Source organism: Exophiala spinifera (genome assembly GCF_000836115.1).
Source record: "Exophiala spinifera strain CBS 89968 unplaced genomic scaffold supercont1.4, whole genome shotgun sequence".
NCBI lineage: Eukaryota > Fungi > Ascomycota > Eurotiomycetes > Chaetothyriales > Herpotrichiellaceae > Exophiala > Exophiala spinifera.
Window position 1 is genome coordinate 1,297,478 of NW_015622516.1, and position 20,755 is coordinate 1,318,232.

Sequence of the window (20,755 nt, forward strand, 5' to 3'; positions counted from 1 at the left end):
TTCCCTCCCCCTCCATCCTTGCAACCCATGGTACCGGCATAGTTGCTGACGGATTTCATCCTTTCCCGACCCTCCGAGCCTGCCCTCGGGACATGCCCGCTTCCCAAAAACAACAACTTTCACAGTCCGAGGATGATTCCGGCAGGCATCTGCGATCTGCATCACCAGCTGTAAAGAGACCGGCGTCCGATATGGGAGCTCAAGACCGAGAGACCTACCCGAGCGACGTAGAGATGGGGGAGGCTGAGTCGACGGGGACGACGCCATTTGGCCAGGATTCGGCGCAGAATTTGAACACCAAGGCGAAACAGCCAGACCTGGGACTAAGACACCGCGACAAGTCTTTGACGAACAGTCTGACTCACGCAAGCAACCCCAGAGCAAGTCAACAAGCTGCGTCCGATAAAAGTGGCAGTTCCAACTTCGACTCTCTCATCCCCAGCCCGTCAAACCAGTCAACTGCAGCTACCTCTCTGAACACCGATGCTTCTGTTTCCGAGGCTTTAATCCCTCCAATTGACGAACAAATCGCCAAAGTTACCCAGTTGATTGACAAAGAGCTTTATGACGGTCAGAAAGGCTACGTCTTATCTAAAAAATGGTACCAGAGAGTCCAAGCCCGCAGCTCACATGCTGGCGAGGCCGGAAAGATCGACAAGTCTGCCACTGAAGGTGAAGTTGGGCCTGTGGACTGCTCCGACCTTGCAATGGTCATTGAAGAATCCGGCCGACTTTTGGACCAAGGAGGAGAACCGTATGTTCCTCTCCGGCCAGGCCTAACTCTCAGCGACGACTTTGTGATCCTTCCACAAGAAGCTTGGGACATGGTCATTTCCTGGTATGGGCTCGCAAAAGACTCGCCTGTCATAGCACGCTATGCCATTGACGAGAGCGTACCACCTAGTGCTCCGCACATTGTCTGGGAACTGAACCCGCCGATCTTCTCGTTCTTGAAGGTCCCAGCTGAACACACCGCACAGACTCAGCGTGAGAAGGATCTACCACCCCCACGGTTGTTGGCTTCCAAGAAAATGCCCTTCATGCAATGGTTGAAGGCTGGAAAGCAGCTACTACGCATCAACATAAACACGAAAGTTCGGGTATGGAGGATCCTCGGTGGTCTTAAAAGCTCCACGGCCTCCGGGATCCTTACCCCCGCAGCTTCGAGAAGTGCTTCTCCCGCACCTGGCGCCGAGATAGTGGCCAGCGCAGGCGACAAGATGCTTCTCGACGTCAACTCATTTGCTGCGTTGATAGTGGGCGAGCAACGCGAACAAGTGCAGCAGCAAGACTTGACCGCAGATCCCAAGTACAATGGGTCGTCTACCTTGGGCTTCCTTGGATTCGGAAGGGATGATGTGATCGTGTTGGAGGAGCAAAAATCCGGCAAAGAAGATTGGCCAAGTGACAGTGTGCGATTGAGTCTGAGCAAAGGTCTCAAAAAGACTGCAAGCGCCCTGACCCCCAGTGGCAGGTCGAGTCCTGCACCGAGCATGATGACTAGGGGTCGACAGAAGAGGGACGGAAGGCCACGCGGGATCACGGGATTGAGCAATCTGGGCAACACCTGTTACATGAACTCGGCTCTACAATGTATACGCAGTGTTGAAGAATTGACCCAGTATTTCTTACATGATCAATGGAAGAGGGACCTTAATGTGGATAACCCCTTGGGTCATCACGGAGAGGTTGCCAGGGCATATGCCAACCTTTTGCATCAGATCTATGACGAGAATGCAAGCTCAACGAATCCAAGCAGGTTCAAGAGTATCATTGGGAAGTACGGTCCAAGCTTTTCCGGTTACCAACAGCAAGACTCTCAGGAGTTCCTTCTTTTCCTTCTGGACGGCCTGCAAGAAGATCTCAACCGCATCCACAAGAAACCTTACATTGAGAAACCTGATTCCACAGATGAGATGGTGCACGACTTTGCAGCGCTGAAAGAGTTCGCGGACAAGAATTGGGAGATCTACAAGGCGAGAAACGACTCGGTAATCACGGATCTCTTCGCGGGAATGTACAAGTCAACCCTCACATGCCCAGTATGCCAGAAGGTTAGCATCATCTTCGACCCCTTTAACAACCTCACCCTCCAGCTACCGATCGAGAACAATTGGCAGAAAGAGATTTTGTTCTTTCCATATGGTAATCGCCCTATCCGGATTGATGTAGAGATCGACAAGCATGCCAGTATCAAAGGGCTGAAGGAATTCATTGGTTCAAGGACCAAAGCTGACGTGAATCGCCTGCTCATCGCTGAATCATACAAGAACAAAATCTACAAGATTTTCAACAACAACACCGTCATCTCAGAAGCCAATATTCAGAATGGAGACACCATTTGTTGTTATGAGTTGGAGAGCGTTCCGACCAATTATAACCCGAACAAAGCCAAGAAATTCTCGCTTTATTCACTAAACTCTCGGGAATCAGATGATGACTTGGTCGGTGAGACTAGCCCGGCAGCCGACCGTTTACTCGTACCAGTGTACAACAGACTCGTCAAGAACTCAGGGTCGAGAATTGGCTCCAAGCCCTTCTTCGGCCAGCCCACGTATGTGGTGCTCAGTCGCGAAGACAGGTCAACGTATGACGGCGTATTGAAGAAAATCCTCGACAATGTGAGCAGCATGACTACAAGGGGTCTCTATGAAGATGACAAAATCGAGTCGGAACAAAACGATACCACTCCAGAGGGCTCCGACACAGTGATGATGGCTGATGACGTGTCAAGTTCTGGTTCTAACCTTCCGATCGATTCGTCTGTCCAAGGGGAAGATGGTCTTGTAGATGTTTCGATGCGCGATGTCAGTCAAGGTCCGGAACCAAATGTCGACTCACCAGGGGGGAGCAGCACCCAGAGTTTGCAAGAAAAATCGTCAATTTCTCGAGGACTGCGACAGCTCTTCTCTATTCATGTCGCCGCTACAGGCGAAGGCATACCGACCGGCTGGAATAACATTTCGGAGACACAAGAGTATGAGGCGATCGAATCACGAATCCCCAATGTGGGATCTAGAAGTCTCAAGTCCCGGCGGTTTTCTAGTCATACCAATGGCGACAGCGAGTCTATCACCAGCGACGACGATCTTGCCGACATTGAACATGAAGAAAATGCAGATGACAGTAACGGCTCTGATTCTGGATCGAACCCTGATCGTGTGCTACAAATGGCTGTGGAGGTGGATTCGGACACTGATTTGCCTTCCCCTCGTGACTTCGTAAAGGGCAGAAATCCAAAATCGAGAAAGGCTCAGAGGCAGCAAAAACGCAACAAGGCTTTGGGCAAGCGCGTTCCTCGTCGAACACCACCCCCTCCTCCCCAGCCTGTGCCGAAATCTCAAGGCCAGGGATTGGTTCGACCAGGTGAGGCTATTGTTTTAGACTGGAGCCAAGAGGCATACGACGCATTATTTAATGGTTCTGAGGACGATGAGGAAGATCTGCGCGGGGTGGCAACCTGGAAGAACCCTGAGTTGCTTCATGACGCCGACTTGGTCGCTCGCCGTGCACAGCGATCAAGCCGAAGAAAACACGGAATCACATTGGAGGACTGCTTGAACGAGTATGGAAAATCCGAAACCCTGTCTGAGCAGAACGCATGGTATTGTCCTCGGTGTAAGGAGCACCGACGAGCTGAAAAAATGTTCGAGTTGTGGAAGGCGCCCGACATCCTCGTTATGCACCTCAAACGGTTCAGTTCCAACAGGAACTTCCGTGACAAGTTAGAAGTTAAAGTCGACTATCCGATTGAAGGCTTGGACTTGTCCAGCATGGTAAGGGATCAGCAAGACGGCAAAAGCTTGCTTTATGATCTAATCGCGGTGGACAATCATTACGGCGGGCTTGGTGGTGGTCATTACACGGCATATGCGAAGAACTTCTTCAATAATGGTTGGTACGAATACAACGGTAAGCATACATCTTCTACCTGGTTGACCTCTGCTGATTACCCTCAGATTCGCATGTGTCGTCCAAGACCGACCCAAGAGCTGTTATCACCGGTGCCGCCTATCTCTTGTTTTACCGTCGGCGATCCGATCACCCTTTAGGCGGGGAGCAACTAGAGGAACTACTGGACTCTCAGAACGATGCAGAAGCCGACTCTGAAATGCCTGAAACCTCGAGGGACTCTTCGCCCGTTTCGGGGGAAGGTCGGCGTCTCGGCGACTCCTCCCACTCTGGGTTGTCGAGCGCTTTCGCAGTAGGTCGAACTCACCACGTGGGAGTGGGTGGCTCGGCCATGGACGAGGACAATCAGGATCAAGATCTACTAGCCGTCAGCGCAAGTCAGTCGAGACTGATCGGGCCAGTACTGCCGGGGGATGAGCTGCCAGGCTATCCCGAGGACGAAGGCGTCTCAATGGAGTATCCTTTTTCCCAGCCATCTTGGAGCTTCGACCGCATTGGCCAGACTCAGGCACCGGCGCCGTCGGAGGACGGCATGTTTGGTGATAAGGGAAGCTCGAATGACAGTACTCGGGTCGAAGGCGATACCGGGAGCCCTGCACCCAGTCTCCCAGCGTTGGATGAAGAGGGCATTTTCAGTGATCCCATCCATGGAGAAGATTTCTCAACCCGCACCACGAGGGAGAGCGCCCCACCTCCCGAGGTTCCGGGAGTCATGGACGACGATGAGGATGATCTTCCTGTTCAGGAGCTTCGAGCCAACCCGGACAATGACGAATTGAGCTTTCACCCGGCGAAGAGGTAGAATTGGAATGGGTTGGAGTCTTTTGAATCGTCATTGTTTGCGGGCGTTTGAATCCTGGAGAATGTCAAGATGCAGCACTCTTGCATCACGGTTGGCCAACTGTATCCGGCATGAGGATATCCTGGACTGAGGACGCATTATGAAATGAATGAAACCGGTAGAGGTTACCACAGTCTTGTGTCATTCGTGACCCGGGTAATCGAATATTGTACGCAGTCGAGTATCGTACGCTGAACATAGGTGCCTTACAAGATCAAAGACCTAAGAATTCGGTCAAAATATCAAAGTATGGTTTCTGTCTGCGACTACATGAGGGATGTTGAGGTATTCATATGTATAGATCCCTGGAGGTACTGTACCTAAGGAACACATTCTGTACCTAAGGTACACATTATGTACCTTGGTATCCGTAGTAGAGGCGGCTCTGGCGCACCTTGGATCGGCGACTTTTGAGTCCGTCCCAGACGTGGCTTGGCATTCTTCGTCTTGTTCTCCAATACTCTTGACTTTGACAAGACTGCGGTGCATGTCCATAACAACAAATCGCGACATGATACGTGACTTCAGTCCAAGTCCGCTCAACTTTTGATATTACTCTGTGGAGTTTTTGGCGCCATGGCGAGCACACTGACTTCACGCGATGAGCCCAAAGCGGCCGAGTATGCTGGTGGTATGAAACGAACATTCTCAACCATGGCGCAGTGGAACAAGACTGCGACGCTTTGGATGTGTACTGATGACTCGCTACAGACGAAGTTTCTGCGCTGGTTCTCGACCCGGGATTCTCAAGCGTGCGCGCCGGATTCGCCGGCGAAGACACCCCCAAATCGATCGTCCCTTCATACTACGCATCTACAGGATCGGAACGACTGTTCGGCGACCATGTCATCGATGTCCCACGCGAAGGAGTCGAGATTAAAAACCCGCTGAACAAGGATGGAATCGTGGAAGACTGGGACGCGGCCGAGGCGCTGTGGAAGTACACATTCGCACACAAACTCACCGGGGTCCGACCGAACCGGGCGCTCCAAGAATGGCTGAACGACCCCAAGGCAGTTCCGGATCTGCAAAAGGCTATGGCTGAGGCGGTCGACACGGAACGGTGCCTGGAGGACCACCCGCTGTTCATGACGGAACCGTCGTGGAACCCGACGAAGTCGCGCGAGAAGTGTGTCGAGATGGCGCTGGAGTCGTGGGGCGCGCCGGCATTCTACCTGGGCAAGACGGGCGTGATGGGCGCGTTCGCTGCTGGGCGGCCGACGGCACTGGTGATTGATTTTGGCGCGACGCAGGTGTCGGTGACGCCGGTGCACGACGGGATGATTCTGAAAAAGGGCGTGACGCGGGCCAACATCGGCGGCAACTACCTCAGCCAGCAGGTCCGGAACATGCTCGCGGCCAGCAACGACATCAGCATCACGCCGCACTACATGGTGCAGTCCAAGCAGCCGGTCGACGCGGGCCAGGCCGCCAACGCAATCCTGAAGACGTTCCCGGAAGGCTTCAAGCACCCAGACGCAAGCTTCCGACGGTACCAGGAGGACAAGGTCGTGCTGGAGTTCAAGGAGATTGCGCTGCAGGCGTGGACCAACCCGAACATGGCGTTCCGGGGACAGGGCGAGGCGCTGGCGCGGGACATGCAGTACGCGCAGCCGTTCGAGTTCCCCGACGGCTACAACCAGACGTTTTCGAGCGAGCGGTTCAGGATCGTCGAGACCATGTTTGACCCACAGTGCCACTACCCTGCGACGGCGCCGGCGCAAGGGCAGGAAAACGACGAGTACCCGGCGCCGGAAGAAAAACATACGGTCCCCGGCCTGGTCAAGGCGTCTCTGGGCCAGGTGGACGTCGACGTGCGGCCGTTCCTGCTGTCCAACGTGGTCATCACGGGGGCCGGGTCGCTGATCCGCGGACTGCCAGACCGCATGCAGCAGGAGCTCAGCAAGATGTACCCGAGCTCTCGGGTCAGGATCCAGGCGTCGGGCATGGCGGTGGAGAGGAAGTTTGGCAGCTGGATCGGCGGCAGCATCGTGGCCAGTCTGGGTACGTTTCATCAAATGTGGATTTCGAAAAAGGAATACGAAGAACATGGGCCGGGTATCGTCGAAAAGCGGTGTAAATGAGGCTAGCATGAGTTATGCAATGGTGGGGAGATTCACAGTGGCAAGCAACGATTAGAGAGCAATCATCATGACTACGGCGACGACGACGGCGGCGTGGGTTTCGTTATTTTACCTCTTTGCACTTACGAGGCGTACACGGTACGAGTAGGTAGGTACTCGGTGTCGGTGGCCTTTGCCTTGTCGCCCAGATCGTCCTTGTGTCTACGGAGTACATAGGTACATTACGTTGAGTCTGTGGCTCCTTAGGAGAATGAGTGGACTGGAGTCAAAAAATAATAGGGGGGTGACAAGGCTCGGTTGGGCAGTGAACCTTTTTTTTTGTTTTTGTGCGTATGGAGATTATGAAAGAAAATGGGGGAACGAATACAAAAGAGTCTCGTGTGAACGATAGATAACTTGGGTATGAGTAGGTATGAGTAGGTATGAGTAGCTACTTTAGAGAGAGCCATGTCTAACTAGTTAACTAGTACTCCGTGATCCTCGGCGTTTAGTGTTCACCACCTACCTGTAAGGCGCCCCGGTACTCGGTACATACTGTACGTATTTGGTGTTTAGTACTCGGCATCAAGCATGGTCAACTCAAGGTGCATCATGGCTCCAGTTCCTTCAAGTACCTAGTAATAATTGGATAGATAGATAGGTGAAGGAGGTAAAGCTAGGGAGACCTGATCTGTACCGCGGAGAGCGAGTCGGTAAGAACCACCGGTAGTTATGCCAGTGGCATCGCAGGGAGGAGAGGATCGAGTGTTCCGGTGTGGATGCTCTTTGTCCCAACCGCCGCATCAGTCTAGACAAGCAGTGTAACATCGGCCGGGGAGGGCGCGATGAGGGCGTGGGCTGCAAAAGGACCAGGCTAGCTCGTCAGGGGTGCTTCTCTCAAAAGATAGGGGATGGATCAGGGTTGCGAAGACGCCGAGAATGAGAGAAGCGGTGAGGAGGCGTGGAGGAGGCGAGCAGAGAGGATGGACTGCAGGACTGGACCTTGCACTGTTACACAGAGTACTGTACAATATCTAAACCTAAGCGAGGGTGGTCGGTTGGAGCCACAGAACCACAGCGCCGGGTCAGGCGTCCCATGTGTGATGTGTTTGTTGCACGCAGTGGGAACAAAGGACCATCCGTGACGGAGCATCATTTGGCGGTGGTACAGAGCGTGGAGGGCAGAGAATGCATGGTACGGGCATGAATGTACATGGCGTAGGAATCTCACAATATCATCGTGCTATACAGATACACAGATACGGAGTGCCACCTCAGGTACCTCTGACTTAGAGGACTGAGCATTTGCATCTCCCTCTCCCCAGTCACTCTCACTCTCACTGTCCCCTGCACCCGAACTTGTTGTATCCGTATTACCTTAGAAAAATCTCGGCTCCTGTCGCCACCCTCTCTCTTCACCTCGTACTCGTACTCGTACACTAAATGAAAAACAGACCAAAGACTCTGCAAAATCCCAAAAACGAAACAATAAAACTTTAAAAGAAAAAAGGACACTACTGAAGAGCCTCCCGACGGCCCTGTTACAATACTAAATTGACTCTACAGTACGGAGTGTAAGCTTGATTAGTCGACGTTAGTTTCAACACCATCGACCGCCCCCCGTCTCCTGTTGCACTTGTCCCTTTCCCTTTCCCTTTCCCGTTCCGCATTCCTTAGCTGACCTAGAGTTTTGAGTTTCACAGATCAGTCGACTCAGATTCAACAGACTCTCTGGTGGCTTGTCTCGGTCGTCTTGTCCCATGCCCTCGGGTCGTAAGGCCAGCTGGATTCCCTTGACTTGCCGTACGTCCTCAACAGGCCCGTCCAGATCCTACATTCCCCCTCTAATCCCCTCAAGGTCCGCTTCCTTTTCTTTTTCCATGGCCCCAATCTCATTCTCTCAACCTTGACAGTCCTCTCTTTCGCACCCATCGCCGCCTGAACGAGGCATGTCCGATGCTGGATCTGATGCCGACACCATTGCACCGTCAGTTTTCACAAACACCACCACAACAGCGATATCGGCCGTCACCACTACCCAATCCATGGATTCACCCATGGACCCCGACTCAAACTCCGCACTGTCGGACGAGGCCAGCTTCGACACTCGGTCTCTCCATGCCAGTGTTCTAGACTACCCCATGTTCTGGGGCCGCCGCTACCATCGATACAAAGAAGGCAGTTATCTCTTCCCCAACGACGAGGACGAATCGACTCGTCTCGACGACCAACACGAAATATTCAACCGTCTCCACCACCGACTCTTCTTCGCCCCGCTCCATCCCGACAATGTCTACAACGTCCTCGACCTGGGCACCGGCACCGGGCAGTGGCCCATCGAACTGGCCGACTCGAACATCCTACCGCACGCGGAAATCACTGGCATCGACCTGTCCGCCGTCCAGCCCGTCGACGTCCCGAGCAATGTCTGTTTTGAGATCCAAGACTGCAGCGACGACGACTGGCTCCGGCCCTTGGACAGCGTCGACTTCTGCCACGCCCGCTTCCTCGCGGGGAGCCTCGTTTCTTACCGCGACATGATCCGCACCGCGAGGAGGTACATCACCCCCGGCACCGGCTGGATGGAGATCCAGGAACTCCACCCGACCCCCGTGAGCGACGACAACACCATCCCCGACAGGTGGCCGCTGAAGGTCTGGGACGACAATCTACACCGAGCCGCCGCCAGGGCCCTCGACCCTCCACGCCCCGTCCGGGTCGCGAGTCATCTCAAGTCGTGGATGGAACAGGCTGGCTTTGTGGACATTCACGAGCACGTCAGCAAGATCCCCCTGGGTTCGTGGCCGAAGGATCCGCATCTGAAGGACATCGGCACGTGGTGGTTGGAGAATTGGTTGAGTGGCTTACCTGGCTTCACGTACAAACTGTTTGGGGTCGAAGGCCTAGAGTGGACGCGCGAGGAGATTGAGGTCATGCTTGCCGAGGTGAGGAAGGCGGCCAAGAACAAGGCTGTACATGCCTATCAGAGAGTTTATGTTGTTTACGGGAGGAGGCCGAGTAAAGAGGAGGAAGCAATGATATGGGGCAATGGACATGGATGAAGATGCGTGATGAGAGCGGGGCCAGGAAGTACGTTTCCTGCTTCGCGGCAGCAAATATTTTTTTGGACTTCACTATACGATGAACGACGAGACGAGACGAGCCGAGGCAGCGAACCGTTATTCACGGACGGATTGGATCCGATGCGTCATACTCAGGTGTAACCCCTCTCACCTCAGTCAAAGGGCAGCTTGTAGTCATGCGACGTCGCATCAGTCTGGAGGAGGTCGACACTGAAGCGCTAAAGACGGACAAACAGACAGACACACACACACACCGAGAGAGAGAGAGAGAGAGACAGAAACAGAAACAGAGAGAGAGAGAGGCGCGTACGATACTTGGGCTGACGTCGAGGGAGCGTGGGCGTGTTGCCAGGAGAGAAGCAGGAGAAGGAAAGGCCGGAAGATATGATGAAACAACAAACACTGTTTCCGTCCGAATCACTCGCGAGAGGAGAACAACGACATGTGCCATATTGTGATGCAATGCGGTACGCCACGATATGATATAACATGATATAATATGATATAATACGATACGATGTGTTGATAGAAGCAGAAGAAAGTCCCTCAGGGATAAAGATACAAAATGATACCCCCTTGCGTGAGCGACAGGCGTCGACATTGCGATCCCCCTCTTCTCGTCTCGTGTAAGGTCTAGACCTCACAAAGGGGGGAAGGATGTCGATACGTGATATACTCGGTCAATGACAGAGAACGTCTTTGTCTCTCTCTCTCTGTGCGCCCTTTGCGTTTGGACAACACCTGGGTTGTTTTTAGTTCGTACTCGATGCTTTCGAGTCCTGCTTCTTCTGCCTGTCTTCGTTTGCCACCTCGGCTGCCTACTTGAGAGTTACCCACGCCCAGATCCCCCGTCGAAAACTTTCTTCCACCTTCCCAAGCGCCAGTTGCGGCCCCAATGAGAGCTGAATTAGCCTCGCCAGAAGCGTGTGTGTACCCAAAGGCGAAAAGTTAAACATGGAGTCACACCGGCCGACCATCGGGACCAAGGATCAGATACCAGAATGGCTGCGCGACAACGACTTCATCGTCAGAGGACATCCGATGCCGACCTACTCCTCCTACAGACGGTCCTTTCGTCTTCTGTGGAGGTGCTTGCACATGGAGACCGTGAAACATATGGACCCACGCCCTTGGATCGGTGTGGCGTTCGTCGCCGCGGGACTGGCATTGTACGTCTATCTATACACGGCACTGCCCGCACTCTCACCGTCGTCACACTCCTCCTCCTCCTCCTCCTCCTCCTCCTCCCGCCCTGGGCGACCAATTCGCCGTGGCCTCCGCAATCACCGCGGCCGCCGTGTGTTTCGGGCTCGGTGCCACGTTCCAGATGCTCAGAAGACACTTTTACACGGTCCACCACCTTCGGGGGCAGAATGGTTCAACAAGTAGTTAATTCAGTGGATAGCCCTTCTCCGCGAATACCTTTCCGGCAGTCTGGAGAATTGTAGCCACGCTCTCACCCAGCCACAACGACAACAGGTCGGTTCTGGCTGCCTCCACCTCCTTTGTAGCACCTCCGGCGATCTATTTATCAAGTGGTCAGATTCAGAACTCATCGAACGACCGGTGACAAACCGGGGGACTTTTTCTTCTTCTTTCTGGCAACAAAGAGTCTTTCTTACGAGGACACATCTTCCGCTGGTCGAAGCCAGAGATGTTTGTACGATTGCGTTGGCGACGCCGTCGACCGTGTTCGCCTTCAGCCCTGCGGCTTCCCACATCCCCGATAGCTTCTTCGAGAAGGTTGGGGTCGGAGTGTAGAATGGCGCCACGGCGTTCACCTTCACGCCGATGGCCCGTGCGGCCAGCTGAGACGACCGGAGCAGGCCAACCAGGCCGTGCTTGGACGCGACGTAAGCCCCGACGCCGCTGCTGCCGAAATACCCAGAGGTCGAAGTGACGATGACGATGGACCCTCGAGAAGGAGAAGCGGAAGGGGAAGATGCAGCAGCAGAGGTCTGGTGGAACCAAGTCTGATTTCGCTGCATATGGTACATCGCCAGCCTTAACGCTGTGGGTTTCATCCAGCAGAGCCCGGGGAAACGTCAGCAGTCTCCTCTTCGCTAAATAAAATGAAAACGTCTTGAAATCTTTGGGGGAGAATAAAAAGAACAATGTGTGTGTGTGTGTGTGTGTGTGTGTGCAAGCCAACTTGGGCGGTTAGATTATTGGATGACTCTCTTATTACTTACTATTCAGTGTCCCTTTGAGGTTGACATCCAAGACTCTGAACCCTTCGATTGATTCCTGCAGTTCTCCCTCGCTGTCGACCGATCCCAGGTCAAAGACGCTCTTGGTTTCCATTATTCCGGCGTTGGCGATGACGATGTCTATCCGCCCGTGGTATTCAATAGTTTTCTTGAACAAGGTTTTCATGTCTTCCCAACATAGAACATTCGTAGGATGGAAGATGGCCTTTTCGGGGTGCGACAGAGAGGCAACGAGCACTTCGGCATCTTTGGCCGTGGATTCAAGATCAGCTATCATCACTTTCGAGCCGTGAGACACGAAGTGTCTGACCGTCTCCGCTCCGATGCCGTTTGAGCCCCCGGTGACAATCACAACGGCCTCAACGAGAGATCTCACGTCGGGTGACTCCATTGCAGCCTCACAGCTTGAGAAGTCGCCCTCGTGATTCGCAGTTGGAGCGACGCCGCCGGACATCGTCAGGACGTAGCGGAAGGTCGGGGAAATAAGACGCTCACACTTAGGAGCGACACATCTGTTTCGTCTTCTTGTTGTTTGACTAAATAAATACTCAGCAAGACCGAAATCGGTAGTCCCACACTTACTCTTACTCCGAAGTTGGAAGAAAATGGCCGAGTGCATTGTCCGAGTGACAAAAAGCTTTCCGTGGTTTTCACGCCGGACTCCATACCAGGTGACCCGAACCTGGGGAATGCAAAGTATTCCACTAGTTGGCGCAGACAGAACATTCCGAGTTTACGAAGAGTTGGGACTTGTTATTGCCAACTCAGCAAAGCTGTGTTAAGTTGTCCCTCCGAGTATTTTCATCGTTTCGTAGGAAGTGTCTTTCGATGCCATAGAGACTCTCAATCGCTTTCTTGACACACTACTATCTGCTCTCCAGTCCCTACAATATTTACAGAAGACTTTAAACTGACAAATTCGGCGTCTTTTTACTCAGGTGGACGTGATGACAAGTCTCGGCAACATCTCCCCATTCGGAAGGTATCCACAGGGACGATGAACCTCACAGTTCGACGTCTTCCAGCAATCGCCCATCGGCAAACCAGATATCCATTGCCTTGGACATGGATTCAACATATGCGCGAGGCGAGTCATCCGCCATGGCCTCTTCGAGAAGATCCTGGGACATCTTGTTGGTACTATCCGCGCGTCCCATGACTCGCTCTTCATAGTTGCGCACTGCAGTGACCAAATCTGCCGGGTCTTTTTGAATACAGAGGAAAAGATCCAGCGCATCCAACATGGCAAGGTTGGCCCCTTCGCCAGCGAACCACGACATGACATGCATTGAATCTCCTATCAGTGTGAGTCCGGGTTTTGTCTCGTAGCGCATACCCAGTGGCATCCTGTACTGAGCCCTCGGGTTCCATTTGGGGTCAAGGCTCAGGATTACTTCTTTCAGACGACCATCCCAATCGCTGTAGACATCTTCCAACAGCATCTTTGTGGCATTCTTCTGGTCTGTCCAGTCAATACCGCTCTCGAACGCCCACTTCTCCGGCACCTTCAAGCATGGATAGACCCGGAGACTGTCGTCTCCGTTGCGCTGCATGAAAATGCCGCTGCCGTCACTGAGCGCAAACACGGTTCCTCGGCCGATGAATTTACCGAGTTCAGGAAATTTCTTGTCCAAGTTTGAGATGCGACAGTCGATCACCGTCAAGCCCGTATACACCGGTCGCGTTGCCGTCAATAGTGTTCGTACTTTTGACCATGTCCCGTCGGCACCGACAATCAGATCGCCCACTGCTGAGGTATCGTGATTCTCGAAATGGACCTCATACTTTCCGTCGGCTGTTTTCGTGATTTTGGAAATATGGTGACCCCATTTGAGATTCTCAGGATCAATGGCGTCGATCAAGATTTTCCTCAGCTCCGAACGGTCAATTTCAGGTCGACCTTCCGCGTCAGGAGGAGCCTGGTGGAAGAGCCAATCTTTCGCATGTTTGTCCATGAATCGATAGTCCTGGTCATGGTACCTGGCGTGCTTCTTGAAAGAAGCTTCAAGGCCAGCAGTCCGGAGAGCACGTTGGCCTGATTCGGGGTGCAAGTCAAGTGATCCTCCCTGGAACCGAGAGCTTATATTTGGTTCACGCTCGTATAGAGTGAAGGGAATTGAGTGATGTTGTAAGAGCGCAGCAAGAGTAAGGCCAGACGGGCCCGCGCCGATGATGATAATATTTTTCTTCAACATAGTCTGGAGTAGATGATTTGGCTGTTTTTGGATTCTTACCCCCTGACAAGACCCAAGCTGATCTCACCGCTCTGTGGAGGGCTCTTGCTTTATATCAGGTTGACTCTCATCGACATCCGAGACGTTCGGAAAGTGCACCTGCATGTCCTTTACTGAAATCCGGTGGCCGAATGGACTTCCATTCCCCCACGACGTAGGTTTGACCCGGCACGAACGTAAGAACAACGAGCCCATGGAGTCCCCTCTCTCACGTCGGCTCGGACATTTCTCAGTCCACATGAAATGTCCGAATATCTAGGATTTCAATCTGCGTCCTCTCGATTTTTCTTTTCAGCTGGGTGACTGGGCTCAGGTGTCACTGCGTATGTCACAAGCACACCTTGTGATAGCAGGCAAGCTTCAGAGTTCTGTCCAGCTGTCTCTAATTTCAAGCAGCTCTCCTATTGCTTCCGGGAAACTTGTTACAAGGCATAAGGCCTAATTATAGCCCGCGATTCTGAAGCAACAAACCGCTCGTAAGTAGTCCGGAAGATCATAACTTGTGGCCTCTGATCGTGTAAAGATGGTATTCATATTCTGTGGCTCTATGTCTATCACAGCACCTCTCCTATTGCGCGTCTGATAGCACGAGAAACCTCTTCGACACGACTGATGGTGGGAAAGTGGCCAGCTTGACAAGTATGAACATCGACTTTACGGCCACTCTCCGCCTCTATTTGCCTGATAACAGCCTCTTGAACCTGTGGCGGTACTGCTAGGTCCTCCTTACAGACTAGGTATGACACCGGAACGTTATGGTAGCCTGAATGGGAAAGTGTCCCAGTGAAGCTGATCCTCGAATGTGGGAGCATCATCCTAGCAAATTCCACTCCCTCTTCTGGGCGCAGATCCGAGAAATTTGTTTGAGCACAACCGTCTGGTTCGGGGACCATATAATCGCCCTGGAAGCGAGACAGAATTAGCTAAGCTGGCCCGGCTATAATGCTCCGTTATACTCACATCGATCTTAATGAATTCGGGCATATTCTCGCCCATCTGTGTTGCTATCGAACCTCCCACTCCTGGAACAGGGGAGCTGATGTAGAAAAGCCGAATAATACCCCCTTTTGCCTGGGATAGCACACGCTCCGCCTTTGTGACACCCTTTGAGCTTTCGGTACCACATATGCCCCCATATGAGTGCATGACAAGGATGATTTCTTTGTCCTCATCGGCCAACTTGCTGGTGAGGGACTTGATGTGGTCTGCGTCCTCGGCCATTGTTGCAGCTGAGAATCGCCTGCGATTGCCAACGGAAGGAAGATCAATCACAATTGTTTCGTAGCCATGGCGGCCCAATGCCTCAACCAACCCCGTGTAAAGGCTTGGGGGAGAGAATGAGGCAGGAACAACAACAATGACAGGGTTACTGGACACTGGTCCGTTGACGATCGACATCTTCGCGCAGGCAGACGAAACTGAGGTATTTCGAGGTGATTGCAACGGGTTTTACTTTGCTCGAAAGTTTATTTCTCCAGGTAAGAAGAAAAATTAAGTTATAGAGATTCGTAGATATTTCTCGTGGATATCAAGACTTGACGGTGTGACCCCTGGTCACACAGCGGATGCGATGCGTCGGACTTTTGGCTGTCTGGATTCCCCGTGGAGACACAACGGAAGCGGGAGGAGACTTAGAATCACCCACAATTCAATGTCCGAGGAGCTCGGGAAATTACAAAGCTGCCTCAAAAGCCGACGTGAGTACTGCTTTTCGTCGTAGAGCCTACTGTAGGACAATCTTGACACAGCAAAGTCAGTCACGGTTCCGTCGAGGAAGCTCGCATATCTCCTCTGGACATTTAAAAGGAGCAAACAGGTAAACTCCTGAACGCCCTCTGTGGTTGCCCAAGAACCTGTTAGAGCCTTGAACTGCTCCCTTTAGGGTCACAGTCTTTTGTCTTGAGCCCTCTCAAAGTCTCCCGTCATGTCATATCCTGAAGATGAGCCGTTTACGGCCTCAGTCCTCGCTTCCTTCGGTCCTGCCGCTCCCGTGCGCGCGAAAGAGATTCTGACTTCTTTAATCCGTCACCTCCATGCAGTCTGTCGCGAGGTTAACCTTACAACCGAAGAGCTTTATGTTGGACTGGATGCTCTCAATCGGGCAGGACGCATGAGTGATGCGAAAAGAAACGAGACATTACTTGTTTCTGATTGTCTCGGAGTGGAAGCGTGAGCATTTGGCACCCAGGAGACTGATTGTCAAAGGATCGTCTAACCTACCGGCCAGACTCGTGGACGAGATCACCCACAAAATTCTTGCCGAACAAACGTCAACCAATACCTGCATATTGGGTCCGTTCTATCGAGCTGATGCACCCAGATACGAGAACGGAGACAGCATCATCCAGAAGTACCTCGGTGGCGAGGTCACTTGGTACCATGGTCGTATCCTTGACGCTGACAGCGGAAAGCCAGTTGCTGGTGAGTAGGAGAATGACTTGAGCGCATTACTTCACTTGTTTGAGGAGCATCCGGGATTGACAGTCCACAGGCGCCGAGTTGAATGTATGGGAATGCGCGGCGAACGGGTTGTATGATCAACAGGATCCATCTCAGCCCGATGGAAACATGCGTGGTATATTCCACGCAGACGAGGACGGTCGATACGATTTTTATTGCATCAAGCCGATACCCTATCCTGTCCCGTACGACGGGCCAGCAGGAGATATTCTGAAACTCATGGACCGCTCTCCATTCAGGGCAGCACATATACACTTCATGGTGGAGAGCGAAACACACCGCCGACTTGTCACCCAGGTCTTTCCTAGCGACGACGCATATCTCAACCGGGATTCTGTCTATGCGGTCAAAAATGACTTGATTATCCGCTTTGAGCCCCCGACACCAGAGGCAATGAAAGGGCGGGGCGCACGAGGGACGGAGAGTGGCGTGCAATGGGAAGTGAACTATGACTTCCGGATTAAGAAACGACCCACTTAACAGTACCCCCGGATCCTGCGTAAGGTTTCGTAGAAGAAAACGGGATAGCGTCAAGTACTAAGGGCCTATCGGCATTCTAATAGCAAACTGCTTACATACTTGAAATGTCCGAGAAGTCATCGCCAGCACCGTTATTCTGTTGGTCAACAAAAGCCGAATAAGCCGAGGGCATTGCTCCCTCGTCCGAAGTTTCTTCGCATTGGAGCTTTTGACCTTCTTCGTTTTCTAGATTTGCTGAAATTCCCCGTTGGAGATCCCCAGGAAAACTTATCAGCTCAACAGCTCGGAGATGCATTAGACTCCTGTGGAGAATAGCGTATTCTCGTCCGCCGTCGAAAGGGCGTCTTTTACCGAGGATATCCGCAAGTTCCATCCTGCGATTCAAGGTCAAGGTTATGACACACTGGCTGCATTACTAAGAGGCCCTCGTCACGAAGCTGCTACTAATTCGAGAAAAGGAAGTTCCTGCTCGATATTTATCGCTTGGTTAATAGCCTCACTCGCTTTGGAATTGTTTCCCGGGATCCGAGAATAATGGAACATCAAACCAACATCGTACAGACTCCTGTAACGGAAACAAGAGCTAAGAAACGACGGCGTCCAGCTCTTGCTTGTCTTCCTTGCCACCGACGAAAACTAAAGTGCGGTCGTGAGTTTCCGGCTTGCGAGAGATGCAGAAGAAGAGGCCATCCGCATGACTGCATTTACCGTGAAGTTGCGCTTCGCACTTCGGTCGCCATCGAAAAACTCCCAGGCCTGACAGAGGTTATGGGTAGCTCCACGGATACAGCCACTGAGGATGGGGTGCCAACCTACTCTCGGACGACGGAAACGGAGACGACAACAGCAACCTCATTACAATCACTTAAGCCATCAAGTCATATACAAGACGAAGAAGCAGAAAAGATACAGACCGAAGAGGTAACAATCTACAAAGGAGAAGATCTCCTCACCAGGTTCTATGGGCATACCTATCACCGAAATTTCTATCAGCAGGTATCCCTACCATGCTAGTCTATATTTGTCCACCACCGTGCTAATCTTTGTTCATAAACTTACTAGTTTGACGAACTACGACCCTACATCCAGAGACTTAAGGCACAGTGCCCAAGCATCAATAGGCTCCGAGACGAAATCCAGTCCTTAAAAGTCAATGCCCATGGCCTAAAATTTCAATTAGACAGCGCCAGCGTGGTGTCTGACCTCCACATAAAGAGCCTGATCCCTGCCCGAGAAGTAGCGGACGAGTTGATTAGCATGTACATCACCCGTTTCGAAGCCACACATCGCGTTATCCATATTCCCACTTTTATCGAGACATACAAACGGTACTGGAACAATCCGCAAACAGTACAGACTGCTTCCGTCGCTCAATTCTTGCTAGCGATGGCGACGGCGCTAAGTTGCCGTGAACTTCTGAGGTGGGATCTGAAAATCGGGGACAAAAGCATGGCAACCCGCCAGGCGGCAACTACATGGATACAAGCTTGTGAATCTTGGATCTCCTCAAACACAACAAGACCGCTATTTCGTCGTCTCTCGATGATGGCGACCAACTGCCTTCTGGTAATTGCAAAAAGAGCAAATAACATTCAAAGAAACGAGAACTGGACAGCGACAGGTGCGTTGTTAAGGTCGGCAATGGCTGCCGGGTACCACAGGGAACCGGATGGTCGAGCCAACATTACCGTTTTCTATCGAGAAATGCGTCGTCGCATTTGGGCTACTGTTGTCGAGCTTGATCTTCAAGCCGCAATAGAACGCGGAATGCCACCTAGTATACGAGAGGACGATTTCGACTCGAGGGCTCCATTGAACATAAACGATGATGCAATTTACGAGTCGGCAACAGAGGCCCCAGTAGCATTGCCTCTCCAATCTCTTACAGACACCTCTTCTCAAGCAGTTGCTTACCGCTCATTAGGACTTCGATTGAGAATATGCGCTCTGATTAACAACTATCCGCACAAAGCAGTTGGGTCCCAATTTGACGAGGTATTTTCTCTTGATAAGGAGGTCATGAAAGCGCTGAGGGAAATTCCATTGACCTGGATCGTCGGTTCGGTCACAGAAGAGTGGCAGACGCAGAGGCCTTTGTATGTAAGATCGATGTTAGATATCTTACTTCGCCACCAGCTGGTTCTACTCCATATGCGCTTTGCCAACCAGAGCGAACATTTTCCTGAGTCTTGCCACTCACGGCGAGCGAGACTGGAGGCAGCGACAAGCATCCTAAGTCAATTCAAAACCCTTGTGGATAACGGGATTCTCCCCCGATCTGGCTGTGATACCTATCAGTTTCAAGCCGCCATGACTGTTTGCCATGAACTATACCTGAGACACGAGGATTCCGGTAAGCCGCCCCCTCCCCCAAGTAGACTTTCTGGCCAGTCGTGAAGGAAGCCACTAATGAGTCAAGCATCTGTTGCGACGGTATATCCTGGATCAGGCTTAGCCGAGTGCTACATTTCTATGGCCGAGGATGTGTTATCGATGATGGAAAGCCGCATCACCATTCTCGCAAAGGGACTCAACGAATACTACCTGCTCACCATGGTACTTGGTCTGGTCAAGACGAGGTTGTGGACGGACCGGTCCTCGTTTTTCAATTCGGAGGCCGTCGAGAGGATCACAAGGATCATGATTATCCTTGGCTCAATACGCAAGCCGACAAGGAGCAACGGTCCAAATCCTGCAGGATCTGTCCTCGCCTCCGAGTAGGTCTTCCATATCGCGCCGCACGCAGGGTTTCCAGGTCGTCACACACTGACATGTGATATTAGCCAGATTTCCGGTGGTGAAGTGGAAGGGACCATCACAAGCCTCCCGGAGTCATTCCTCAACGACGAGATGGAAATGCTGGGCTCTGTGGTAAGTGGATTGACCGTCGACTTCACGTTGAATCTTCTTCTGACGCGTAAGAAAAACAGTGTACGCAAGACTTCGACCTCTTTGTGGACGAGTATGACCTTCAGGCCTTTGATCCGTGGGCGGCTGATGAAGGCACTCCGATCGTGAGGAGTCGGGACTTTGACTATACCACAGCTGTATAGTCGAGCGCAGTGCATCGTTGATCACGAACAAGGATGGAAGTTGCTCGTCCGTAGATCGTCTCCAGAGTGCGAAGAGGCCTCGTGAGCCCCCTGCACCCACGTCGAGGAAAGGGCAACAATTCCATCAAGGAGAAACCGACCCCACGCCAACGCTCTCACTAATGTGGTTGGTACCGGCGTGGAGAGAAGTAGATTGTCGTAGCACTCGAAAACAAGTATTCCCGATCCTTAGCTATACTATTACTTTGGGAGATGCAGAAAGTTGAGGGCGTGACGACACTACCTAGGTGGATGAGTACATGGTAATGTGAAGTTCGAGAGCCGTACTCCTTCCCCCCTCCCCCCCTCTCTCTCTCCATCTCTCTCTTTCGATCTTGGACTGAGGACGACATCTCAAAGATCGAGACCTTGAATTATCG

General features: G+C 52.3%; 8 protein-coding genes across 8 annotated transcripts; 5 read left to right on the forward strand and 3 right to left on the reverse strand.

Annotated features, from left to right (window-relative positions):
• Positions 1-92: 92 nt before the first annotated feature.
• Positions 93-4,714, forward strand: PV08_05670 (uncharacterized protein; the record flags this gene model as incomplete). Its single annotated transcript, XM_016380011.1, has 2 exons — positions 93-3,912; positions 3,960-4,714. The coding sequence occupies 2 exons, from the start codon at positions 93-95 to the stop codon at positions 4,712-4,714; spliced, it is 4,575 nt and encodes a 1,524-aa protein (XP_016235838.1).
• A 615-nt stretch (positions 4,715-5,329) lies between these two features.
• Positions 5,330-6,837, forward strand: PV08_05671 (uncharacterized protein; the record flags this gene model as incomplete). The annotated part of the gene is made up of 2 exons (XM_016380012.1): positions 5,330-5,384; positions 5,465-6,837. 2 exons carry the CDS (start codon positions 5,330-5,332, stop codon positions 6,835-6,837), a joined length of 1,428 nt encoding a protein of 475 aa, XP_016235839.1.
• A 1,928-nt stretch (positions 6,838-8,765) lies between these two features.
• PV08_05672 (uncharacterized protein) lies at positions 8,766-9,878 on the forward strand (the record flags this gene model as incomplete). The annotated part of the gene is made up of 1 exon (XM_016380013.1): positions 8,766-9,878. One exon carries the CDS (start codon positions 8,766-8,768, stop codon positions 9,876-9,878), a length of 1,113 nt encoding a protein of 370 aa, XP_016235840.1.
• Positions 9,879-11,288: 1,410 nt separating this feature from the next.
• Positions 11,289-12,563, reverse strand: PV08_05673 (uncharacterized protein; the record flags this gene model as incomplete). Its single annotated transcript, XM_016380014.1, has 3 exons — positions 11,289-11,423; positions 11,522-11,910; positions 12,092-12,563. 3 exons carry the CDS (start codon positions 12,561-12,563, stop codon positions 11,289-11,291), a joined length of 996 nt encoding a protein of 331 aa, XP_016235841.1.
• Positions 12,564-13,113: 550 nt separating this feature from the next.
• PV08_05674 (uncharacterized protein) lies at positions 13,114-14,304 on the reverse strand (the record flags this gene model as incomplete). The annotated part of the gene is made up of 1 exon (XM_016380015.1): positions 13,114-14,304. One exon carries the CDS (start codon positions 14,302-14,304, stop codon positions 13,114-13,116), a length of 1,191 nt encoding a protein of 396 aa, XP_016235842.1.
• Positions 14,305-14,897: 593 nt separating this feature from the next.
• On the reverse strand, positions 14,898-15,741 carry PV08_05675 (uncharacterized protein; the record flags this gene model as incomplete). Its single annotated transcript, XM_016380016.1, has 2 exons — positions 14,898-15,245; positions 15,304-15,741. 2 exons carry the CDS (start codon positions 15,739-15,741, stop codon positions 14,898-14,900), a joined length of 786 nt encoding a protein of 261 aa, XP_016235843.1.
• A 526-nt stretch (positions 15,742-16,267) lies between these two features.
• Positions 16,268-17,283, forward strand: PV08_05676 (uncharacterized protein; the record flags this gene model as incomplete). The annotated part of the gene is made up of 3 exons (XM_016380017.1): positions 16,268-16,512; positions 16,571-16,764; positions 16,835-17,283. 3 exons carry the CDS (start codon positions 16,268-16,270, stop codon positions 17,281-17,283), a joined length of 888 nt encoding a protein of 295 aa, XP_016235844.1.
• A 768-nt stretch (positions 17,284-18,051) lies between these two features.
• On the forward strand, positions 18,052-20,336 carry PV08_05677 (uncharacterized protein; the record flags this gene model as incomplete). Its single annotated transcript, XM_016380018.1, has 5 exons — positions 18,052-18,279; positions 18,346-19,636; positions 19,703-20,000; positions 20,067-20,154; positions 20,214-20,336. The coding sequence occupies 5 exons, from the start codon at positions 18,052-18,054 to the stop codon at positions 20,334-20,336; spliced, it is 2,028 nt and encodes a 675-aa protein (XP_016235845.1).
• Positions 20,337-20,755: the final 419 nt, after the last annotated feature.